At 34.7% G+C, this 10,937-nt stretch overlaps 2 protein-coding genes and 2 non-coding genes across 6 annotated transcripts; 3 read left to right on the forward strand and 1 right to left on the reverse strand.

The window, feature by feature from the left end:
• The first annotated feature begins 2,813 nt into the window (after window positions 1-2,813).
• Window positions 2,814-6,609, forward strand: LOC108819289 (microtubule-associated protein 70-2). Of its 2 annotated transcripts, XM_056992482.1 has the most exons (13): window positions 2,814-2,967; window positions 3,056-3,348; window positions 3,465-3,550; window positions 3,965-4,030; window positions 4,135-4,305; window positions 4,412-4,582; window positions 4,675-4,830; window positions 4,907-5,053; window positions 5,149-5,220; window positions 5,287-5,772; window positions 5,840-6,027; window positions 6,110-6,176; window positions 6,303-6,609. In XM_056992482.1, the coding sequence occupies exons 2-12, from the start codon at window positions 3,096-3,098 to the stop codon at window positions 6,129-6,131; spliced, it is 1,818 nt and encodes a 605-aa protein (XP_056848462.1). In that variant the 5' UTR covers window positions 2,814-2,967; window positions 3,056-3,095; the 3' UTR covers window positions 6,132-6,176; window positions 6,303-6,609. The 2 variants fall into 2 exon arrangements, with proteins under 2 accessions (XP_056848462.1, XP_018447799.1); XM_018592297.2 differs by having other exon boundaries at window positions 6,110-6,609.
• Window positions 6,610-6,711: 102 nt separating this feature from the next.
• On the reverse strand, window positions 6,712-8,366 carry LOC108822083 (putative caffeoyl-CoA O-methyltransferase At1g67980). 2 transcript variants are annotated; one of them, XM_018595102.2, is made up of 5 exons: window positions 8,291-8,366; window positions 7,928-8,001; window positions 7,497-7,641; window positions 7,274-7,402; window positions 6,712-7,169 (listed from the first exon to the last, which is right to left on the reverse strand). In XM_018595102.2, exons 1-5 carry the CDS (start codon window positions 8,354-8,356, stop codon window positions 6,879-6,881), a joined length of 705 nt encoding a protein of 234 aa, XP_018450604.1. In that variant the 5' UTR covers window positions 8,357-8,366; the 3' UTR covers window positions 6,712-6,878. The 2 variants fall into 2 exon arrangements, with proteins under 2 accessions (XP_018450604.1, XP_018450603.1); XM_018595101.2 differs by having other exon boundaries at window positions 7,916-8,001.
• A 2,032-nt stretch (window positions 8,367-10,398) lies between these two features.
• Window positions 10,399-10,485, forward strand: LOC130499277 (small nucleolar RNA Z159/U59). Its single transcript, XR_008938157.1, has one exon. It is a non-coding gene; the product is annotated as a small nucleolar RNA Z159/U59 (small nucleolar RNA).
• Window positions 10,486-10,565: 80 nt separating this feature from the next.
• Window positions 10,566-10,651, forward strand: LOC130499276 (small nucleolar RNA Z159/U59). The gene has a single exon (XR_008938156.1). It is a non-coding gene; the product is annotated as a small nucleolar RNA Z159/U59 (small nucleolar RNA).
• Window positions 10,652-10,937: the final 286 nt, after the last annotated feature.

Consider the following 10,937-nt stretch of genomic DNA (forward strand, 5'->3'; position numbering starts at 1 on the left):
ATATCTAATTACGAATTCAATATAGTTGTATCTTTCAGACAAGAATCATTTGAAGTCTTATTTGGTTTAACCTGGATTCGTGCTAGTCCTAAAAGTTTCCAAATGAGTTTTTTTTGTTAGTTCTTTCGAAAATTCAACTTATAATCTTAACAAAAGAAAAACATTGGAGTTTGACTTTGCATTAAGTTTGAATTAATGATAGGATGTGGCATACATTAAGGAGTGGTATTAGGATCAAAGTCTCTAACGCTCCACTGGCGTTGTCTGATTCTTCGAGGCATAGCAAACAAGCGGCACATGGGTGCATGCAGCTTGCTTCTCTTTTCCCTTATTCTACTTTATAATATCATCCCTTTCCTTTCAAACTTATTGGTTGACGTTAAAGATCTTGGTGACAATACGGCTTTACTAGATAAACCAAGAAAAAGCTAGCTGTACAAAATTGTCTGATATTGCGTTTTCAGTCCACATACATCACAAAACATTAATTATAGATGTTTGTTTATAGAAGTAAGAATCTACAAGATCAATATGTGATAAAATCTGCTGATAATTTTGATGAAGAATAGATCTCTATAATATTTGAGAAAGGAATAAAGCTGGCCTCAGTATAAGAAAAGAATAACGTGGTAGTGGTGGTACAAGTTGGTAACATCGCGGTTCTAGACCGATTACATCTCAAACACCTATCATAAAATTTTCTAGACTGACGTTATGCGATATCTCCAGACAAAGCGTTATCCACATGTCATAGTAGAGTTGGTAGCTAAAGAAACAACACCCACCATATTTTAAAAATAACAAGAAGATATTACAATATTCCCGAGTACTAAACTAGACCCAATGTATTGGTATTTTGCAGCAATATCTCCAGAAGAACGAATGGGTTTTAGTCCCTTTGTGGTTGTTACTTCAAACTGGCAATTTCCACAAGTACTGCTGTAATGGGGGCAGGTATGTGAGCACAAAACTCTAGTTAATAAAAAAAACTTTTAATTAAGATTGCTGAATTTCCGACTCATGAATATGAAATTGTACCAGCTGCTTAGTTTTGGAAACGTTCGCAACTTATAAGAAATTTTCAAAAACTTCATGGGAACTTTTACTTTTTTACCTTGTAGTATTATAACTTATAAGACTATATACCTACATAAACTTCATTTAACAAATACACTAAAATAGCTTCAACAATTTCTCAATCTTTAAATTTTTGTATAGAATTAAAGGGTGTGAAGCAAGTTTTCTTGACATCTTTATCTTTGTTTTGTAACCAAAAAGTCTGTATGACCCATACGACCGAAAAAGTAGCATTCATTTGCTTCTGTTACACATTTGCACATCTATGAAGAGCATTTAGCTATCTTGTTCCTAACTTAATCGCTGATGATATTCTTAGGTAATATATCTAAGAATATGATTCAAAACATTAGTAAAAATACAAGTTTTTTCGGGTAAAAAAAAAAAAATACAAGTCCATATACTTTACTTATCGTGGTCCATTGATTTTTATGAAGGGATAGATTCCAACTAACCTTACTTGATTAAAAAGGAGATGAAGCATTATCCCTCGAAAAAGGGAAAAAGCTATTTGGGTGCATAGAACATCTTACCTCTTTGGGTGCATAGAACATCTTACCTCTTTCCACGCGCAAAGCATCTAATCTTTACTAATCACACCTTTTTCGACCCAATAATCACTAATCAGACAATTGAACATATTGACCACGTCAACATATTTTAATCATAGTATTGATTATCTACCTATATTTTATTAGGAAATGGTGGATGGATGCACCTCACCATATATCATATAAATTACTTATAATATCTAGAAGAAACATATTCTCCCTCTGTTTCCTTATATATGATATTTTAGAAAATATATTTGTTCCAATTTTTATGATATTTTAAACTATTAAAGCAAAAATTAAAATATTTCAGAATAATAATTAACTATTTTGGCTATTTTTTGTTGTATTCAATTGTTTTTGATAAAAGTAAAATTTTATTAAGTTGTGTATACTAAAACATCATATAAAAACAGAGGGAGTAATAAAGATTGAACGATGTTATCTTTTCTGTAAATCATCTTAAAGAAAAAGAATGTACAAAAAAAAAATCTGAAAAGAGTATGTGGCTTAGTCTTAGAGGAACGTAGAATACTTAAAAATGTTAAACTATAAATACCCCAACAACTATGACACTCGCATAAAATAATCTAAAAGAAAAAGTTGGATAGCGTTGTCAATATAAATTCAACCCAAAGAGTATAATTGGTAAGTCTAAAAGTAAAAGAAATTAAAAAATGAAAAGGAGAAGAAAATATTTTTAAAAATGTCAAAAGAGGAAAGAAAAGAAAACTAAGAATAAAATCATACAACTCTTATAAAAGCTAAGTAAGTAGTGTACTTTTTTTTTTGAAGAAGAGTAATTAGCGTACTTTTTCTTCGGTAACTCTGCAGAACAAGAAAATGTCTCTAGTCAAATGATTAAATGTTACCGAAGTTTGACTCTAATAAATCGTGTCTACAGTAGTATTTTTTGTCAATCTAACTGATGCCAAAAAAGTAAATAAGTTATTTTCTACAAAATTTCTGATCTATTCCGTATATAAAATCACTTTTGTATAAAATTTGTTTTTATAGTAAAACAAAATTAATGTATAAGAAACCTGCCGTCACAAATCACTGTATAATAAGCTACTTAAAAAAATGGAAACATAGTACCAATTTGGATGTTGTTTATTAATTAATCTGAAAAGTAATCAGTGTTTAAAGAAAGAAGAGATGATGGATTGTCTTGTCAAATCTATTAGAAAGAGAGAAACAACTGTAACAGTTTTTAAACGTATATCTCTCTCACTAAACAAAAAAAACAAAAACAAAAAAAAGAAGACGAAAGAGTTCTCTCAAGTCTCTTTCGTATGGCATCGTTTGGATCCCAAGTAACTCTTTAGCTTCAGTTTTTGTATGTGTTTCCTCTCTCTCTCTCTCTCACTCTGCATTGTTCATTCAGCTGATACTCTTTTTTTAGGGCATATGTTATCTGTGTATAGGTTTCTAGTTTTCTTGGATCCTTAGTGTATCAGATCGGAGATGTCTGATGTTTCCGGTGACGGAGATGTATCGGCGACGGTGACTGAGCAGTCTGCGCAACTTGCAGCGTTGTATCCGTCACTGACGGTGTCGGCCTCTTACAAGGAGAGCGGGGGAGGAAAAAGCTCTTCCAAACGTAGGCCAATCAGGACGAACTTAGACGACGTAGCAGCCGACAATGAGTTCATCACTCAACTCCATGGCTCGGATCCAGTGAAGGTCGAGCTTAATCGACTAGAGAACGAAGTTAGAGGTTCCAAAAAAATGCTTCCTCGATCTACTTGCGTCGAATCGTTTCTCATTTTTTTTCTTTCTTTTTATTATTGATGTGTGTTTGTTGCATGGTTTGATTTAATTCTGTTATGTCAGATAAGGATCGAGAGTTAGGGGAAGCACACGCTGAGATCAAAGCGTTAAGGCTGTCTGAGAGACAGAGAGAGAAAGCTGTTGAAGAGGTTTGCTGTTCTTGTCTCATTTTCTTTTCTTTTTGTCTTTCTTTTTTGTTTCCTCAATTATAGTTCCATCATCTCTAATTTTTTTTTGGTGGATTCTCGTTTCTATTGGTTTAATTAATCAATAATGGTTTGCTAAGTTTCACATCACTTTTATTTGTTCCTTTCATCACATATTCTATGTTTTAGTTTGTTTAGTTGATGAATTTCATTTATATCATGAATATGGTTCAGTTGCATTTATCTCAAGTAGGTACTAGTCAATAGCATACAAAACTTTATTACCACTTATAGTTTATGATCAGTTATGACATCATGTGTTTGTTCTTGACTTTTTGTAGACATCTCTTTCTTGCAAGTAGTGAGTGTTTCATGCTTCTCGTGGATTGACTTTTTTTCCTCTATGTTTTTTTTTAGCTTACTGAGGAGCTTGTTAAGTTGGATGAGAAGCTCAAGTTGACAGAGTCCAGTCTCCAAAACAAAGTATTATTGCTCATAGTCCTTCCTTACCTTAATTACGTTCCACCTTTCATATTTAAAAAGAAAAAGAAAAACTCTAGTACAAATGATATAAACCGTATTTTCAGAATCTAGAAATCAAGAAGATCAATGAGGAGAAAAAAGCATCAATGGCTGCTCAGTTTGCTGCGGAAGCCACCTTAAGAAGGGTCCACGCTGCGCAAAAGGATGATGACATGCCTCCAATTGAAGCCATCCTTGCTCCTTTAGAAGCTGAACTTAAGCTTGCACGTTCAGAGGTTTTTCTATTTTTTTTTTTTACAATTGCTTGCTCTCTGCCTCTGTATGAGAGGATATTGAAAATTTAATCAAGCCACTGATCAAAACTGCTTTGTTTCTGAATAGATTGGGAAGCTTCAAGAAGACAACAGAGCTTTGGATCGTCTGACTAAGTCAAAGGAAGCTGCCTTACTTGATGCTGAGAGGACCGTTGAAGGTGCCCTTGCAAAAGCAGCCTTGGTTGATGATCTTCAAAACAAGAACCAAGAGTTAATGAAACAAATAGAAATCTGTCAGGTTATTATCATCTTAATTCTTTATGTATTCTTTATAACCTACACATCACATTCGTCTACCAATAGTATATGATTATTTTATTATGTTTGAAGGAAGAAAACAAGATTCTAGACAAAATGCACAGGCAAAAGGTTGCTGACGTGGAAAAGCTCACTCAGACAGTAAAAGAGCTTGAAGAGGCTGTTCTTGCAGGTGGTGCTGCTGCAAACGCTGTGAGGGACTACCAGAGGAAGTTCCAAGAGATGAATGTAAACTAAACCACACTTCACAATGTCTTTAAATTTCTTTGTCACAACAATTCAATTTTGCTGTGTATTTTTTCAGGAAGAGAGGAAAACTCTTGACAGGGAGCTTGCAAGGGCAAAGGTTACAGCGAACAGAGTTGCAACTGTGGTAGCAAATGAGTGGAAAGATGGTAATGGTAAAGTGATGCCTGTGAAGCAATGGCTTGAAGAAAGAAGGTTTCTACAGGTTTAATGATGCCCCCTCCCCCTCCCCCTCCCTCTCCTAGATTCTTTGCAGTGAGCAAAGTCACAACCATGTCAACGTTCTCTAACTCCTTGCAGGGAGAAATGCAGCAACTTCGAGATAAGCTTGCCATAACAGACCGAGCTGCTAAATCCGAAGCACAGTTAAAAGTAAATGATCTTATGAATTAGTCAAGCTTCTCTCAGTTGATCTTGTTAAAGTATCTGTTTGTGCAGGAAAAGTTTCAAATGCGGCTTAAAGTGCTTGAGGAGACACTTAAAGGAACTTCAAGCAGCAGCATCAAGAACACGTCCGAGTCAAGGACCATGAGTAACGGACCCTCTCGCAGACAGTCGCTTGGTGGATCTCCATCAAACGGTGCATTGTCAAAGAAAGCTCCAGTGCTGAAGAATGCTAAAGGAACATCTAGGTCATTTGATGGAGGTACAAGATCCTTGGACAGGGGAAAAGCACTCTTGAACGGACCTGGGAACTATTCTTTCAACAAGGCTTGTGATGATGACTCTAAGGAACCAGAGTCAGCTAATGGGTGGAAAGAGAGTTCAGAGGAAAAGACACAAAGTGAAAACACTCCAGCAGCATCAACAGAGGATAGTGTCCCAGGTGTTTTGTATGATTTGCTGCAGAAAGAAGTAGTTTCTTTGAGGAAAGCTTCCCATGAGAAGGATCAAAGTCTCAAAGACAAGGATGATGCCATCGAGGTAGATGTACTTACTGTTATGTGCATAATGAATCTTTTGTATGATATAATTTGATGTTTTTTTGTAGATGCTTGCAAAGAAGGTGGAGACATTGACTAAGGCGATGGAAGTTGAAGCGAAGAAAATGAGAAGGGAAGTAGCTGCGATGGAGAAAGAAGTTGCTGCAATGCGTGTGGAGAAGGATCAGGATAACAGAGCCAAAAGGTTTTCAAATATCAAGAACTCATCCAACACCGCTCAGATTCTTGCTGGAAGGTATATCTATAATCTATAGTTAAAGAGTGACTGATTAGGTAGTTTGGTAGTAAAACTGAACTTGGAGTTTGGATCTGCGCAGAGCTGCTGGACGAAGCGACTGAACCAAGATAAGTACACAGTGAGCATGAAGGTTCCAGAAATAACAAGTAAAAGAATCTTATAGGCTCTTGTTATTAAGTTGTTTAGCCGTTATATATCTTCTTCTTTCACTTGCTTTTTACTTTTTGTGTGTTTAAGTTATACCTCATGTGGTTTATTGTATCACCATACAGATTAGCATGCTGATAAACCCATCCTCACACCTCTATATAACCCAGTAAAGAGAGAAGAGTTTGTGAGGTTTAAACTGGTTAGAGGGAGGAGATAAATGTTGACATTTTTGGATAACATTTTCATCCCTTTTCCGGAAGTTAGTTTGTGTTTGGGTGTGTATAGGTTAGAGAGCTTTTTTATTGCCTTCTCTAGAGAGAGAGAGAGTTTGTGTACCTCTGATTCCTTATTTGTTTGTACACTACTTTAGTCTTTGTGTGATCATTCGTTTGTATGTTTGGGTTTTGCTAATATATTGATTTTTATAAATGCCTCTCTATTCATCATATCTTGAAAGCTTTGGTATCTCTTTACTCTGTCTCATGTTTGTTAACTTCGGCTCATATATTCTTGTGCTCGGCATGCATCTCATGAAAAAAGGAACAAATCTTTATTCTTTAGCATAATCCAACACACACACACAAACGCAACACGGAATGAACAAGAACTTGATTAAAGAGACAAGAGAGAATTAAAAATATTCTTAAAAAGTTGATTTTAAGTAAAAAAACCAAGAACATTGGATGAGTCTCTTTCAATCACACAAGGCGTCTGCAGAGAGTGACACCATCACCAATGGAGACTTGAGAGACCTCGATGCGAGGATCAGAAGCGAGCTGCTTGTTCAACTCCATGAGGGCTTTTCTGTTGACCCTCATGTGCACTGGCACAGTCTCCTCTTCCTCGGCCACAAACCCAAACCACAATGTGTTATCAAAAGCTATTATTCCCCCTACCTTCACCAGCTTCATTAGTCTCTCGAGGGCGTTAGCGTAGTTTGGTTTATCAGCGTCCACAAATGCGAAATCAAACTCCGGTTTTGGATTCTCCTGTGGTCCATCATCATGTATAAACCAATGTCTAAAACGTTTAATGTGACATCTTCCTAACACTTATAATAATAATGGTAGGAGAGTTGTAAAGGAGTACGTACGGTCAGCAACTTGTCTAAGGCCTGAAGACCATCGGATTGGATGAAGTTGATTTTATGATCAACACCAGCATTCTTGATGAACTCTAAACCCATCTCGTAAGCTTCTTTATCAATATCTATTGCAGTAATCTGTATATATATCCAAAGAGCTCATAAACGTTAGCAGTTCTTATAGTTTTTATCATTTTTTGGAAATTTAAGGATAAAATTGTTGCATGCATACACGGCCATCTTCAGGCAATGCAAGGGCCGTCGCGAGCAACGAGTAGCCCGTGAAAACACCGAGTTCTAGCGTGTTCTTGGCGTTCATCATTTTTAAAAGCATCGATAGAAAGTGTCCCTCATCAACCGGTACCTCCATCTCGCTTCTACACACATAAAAACCACATATTCTTTGTTGTTAGTATAATCTTTATTTGTATTTCCAACAAAATTGTCTTATTTAGTGTGAACACAAATGGTAAAAAAAGTAACTGGTTGCGCTTACACTTGAAAATCTTTATTTTTTTTTTTTGCTAAAAAGACCTTACAAAACTTGAAAGCAAAAGGAGTGTGATCTTATAGACTCTCATAACATACTAGCTCAAAGTCAATAATTGTTATTGAAACATGGACAAGGGAGTTTGTATTAGCCAGACTTACAAATTGCCATACTTTTGGACCGTAGCTTCTCGTAGTTTCTTGAGCTCTTCATGCTCTCTTGGATATGCCATTGTTTCAAGGATGTACTGTATCAAAAGTATTGATTCACAACAACCGTATTATGTATGGGTTGGTTCGGATTTAGCATTCACATATCAGACATGATTAAAGTTCAGTTTTGCAGACCAAACAAGAATTTAAAACCCGAACAACAGTACTTTTTTCTTTGGTAACAAAGATGTGCAACACCAGAACTTTCCGGGATGTCTATTACTCTTGTCCAAGCATGTTTAATGCGAAAATCCGATGGGATTAAGTGCGTTGAAAAAACCGGAACAACAAATTGAAGAAAAATCTACTGATTGACTAACATACCTTTTTGAGTTCCTCGTTCTTGAGAATTCCTTTGGACGGAATCAAATTCTCCATATCTGGTTCCATCTTGTGATGCCTTCAACTTCAAAAAAGCTTTGCAATACTTATGGACATATAAATATAGTACTTTCCTATCCTTTCTTTTTCTTTTGTACTATTATCCTTTATAGTGGCTTTATTACCTTTTATAGTGTTATCTTCATTACTTTATTAAATGAGAATCGCAACAGCTGATAGAGTTGGTGGCATGGCATAATCAAAAGATATCAATAGCTTTGCAGTTGGCACCACGTTTACCCTGAGATAGTATCTGATGGGTTCGACATTCAAAGTGATACCTTTAAATTTACAGCGATAAAGAAGTTAACGTTTATGTGCTACTTTTAATAAAACGACTTGGATAAGCTGCAAAAAGCGGTGCGTCGTGTCGGGGTGGTATAGAAAGTAGACGTCCTGGTTACATGATGGCGGTAATGAGTAGCATGGCCATTTCAAGAAATTCTTTTTTTTTTGTTTTTGTTTGGAAGTCTAGTACTGTATCTTTTAAACCAAATTGTATACATATTAAGACTCTAACTAGTGACCAATAAGGAATGGAACAACCGGGAAAAGAGTGAAGAAAAAAAATAATAAGAATATTATTTTTTATTGTTCTTTCCCGGATTTCATAAAGAATATATTTATTTTTTAATTTTTTTAAACTAAAAAAATGAAAAGAAATATTGGAAAAAAATATTTCTTATAAATGGTGTCAAATTTAAAGAATGAAAATAAAATAATTATTCGCATTTTTTATAAATGTTGTCAAATGTTGTCAAGGAATAAAGAGAAATTAGATATTTCCACTCATTTTTTTGTCACCCATTGGAGTGTTAACTTTTTAATTGTTTTATGAACTTTTTTTACAGGTCATTTTTTAATTGTATAGATACGTACTCCTAAAACAAAATTTTCTCTCACTGAATACATCTAATGAATGCTACGTCCTAGCTAATGTGATGGCATTCTGCTTTGCTTTCTCAAGTGACCAACAATTCAGTTCTGTTTTTAGCTTTATTACAAAATCGGTAGGTCAGCGTTAATGAGATATAGAAGTACACAAACATACTTTTATTACCCATTATTATTCTCAACAAATAGTACTTAAATTGGTTGGCTACTTTAAGAAAGTTGGTTCATATTCAAATCCAAGTTATTTCTCCTTATGGTATATATATTCATCTTGATCAGCTTTGCTTTGCTTTGCCATTCTTTTTTTTTTTTTTTTTGTAACTTACAGCTTTGCTTTGCTTTGCCATTCTTACGTCTCCGTTTTGTTTGTTATCTAAGTTTATAAAATCACATTTTCGGTATACAAGTCTTCGTTAAATATCTATGAATAAAAAAGTAAAAGTAAGAAGATGAAAAGAGACAGCGAATGAAAATTCACAAAATACTCTTTAGAAACTCATTAAACACACATCAGTTTTAAGAAGTTAAATCTTTAAAACAAAATAATTTTTAGTTATTTAGGAAAAAACATGTCAAAATAATTTATTTTGTAATTGAAAAAATGATAATTGCACTCCCTGCACACCAAACTCAACCTATTTGCATTCCACACACTAAATCTCCCCAATTTTCTTCCTCCCATCACTACCATTTCCCCCCCCCCCTCCTATGGTATCTACTTTTTCTAAGGGTTTTCAGCTAATTTACTCTTGAAAAAACTCATTTTAATCAAAGTTATTTGACAAAAATAAAATAAAGAATGATGAGTCTATTTTCTTTCAAAACAATGCCTGTTTACAAAACGAATAATAACTCAAGGAAGAAAATAATGGGCTGGAATTGAAAGACCCAAAAACAATAACAAAGGCCCATTATAAAGGGGGGGGGGGGTGGAGATGACCCAAAGATTGAACTAGGGTTTACTCGCCTCCCTCATTCCAGTAGCATATAAATACGGTCATAAACCTACTACGTACACACAATTCTTTTTATCGCTTGTTTAAGCTTTTATCTTCTTCTGCTGTACTTAATTGTTCTTTTTTTATTGTTACGTTTTGATGATTTTTTCTTTTGCGGCGAATCCACGTCTAATCTTTACTATATAATACTTAGTAATTGCCTTTCGATGATGATCAAAACATAACTTTCGTTCTTCCAAGATTCATCGTGCGGAAACTTTATGGAGACCTGAACTGAGTTGAGGCAATTACTGAACGTTTTGTAGATCATCAGAACTTGTTTATGGGGTTAGCTTGTGAAGGGTATTTTGTTTTTCGTCTGTGTTTGCTCTGATGATGTCAAAACATTAAACTTTCGTTCTCCTGAGATTTCAATGTGCTGAAATAAATTGGAGACCTGAACTGAAGAGTTTCGAAACAAACAAACCAAAAATGTTTTCTTTCTATTGTTCTTTTTTTCAGTCCTGAAGTTTACATATATATAAGTATATACTTTGCAGCCACATGATTTGAAGGAAACTAATTGCCTGTTCGTTTTTAAAATGTAAATTCCAGTTTATAGCATGGCCTTGCTTGACGAGATTGAAAGAAACGTTTTGGACATTATCTCAATTATTGGACCACTAAACAACCAAAAAAGCAATTACTAGACTCTGATAATCTCACAAAATCAATAATACACAAAAATTTGCAAGTGG

The sequence above is a fragment of the Raphanus sativus genome, chromosome 8, assembly GCF_000801105.2.
Source record: "Raphanus sativus cultivar WK10039 chromosome 8, ASM80110v3, whole genome shotgun sequence".
NCBI classification, from domain to species: Eukaryota; Viridiplantae; Streptophyta; class Magnoliopsida; order Brassicales; family Brassicaceae; genus Raphanus; species Raphanus sativus.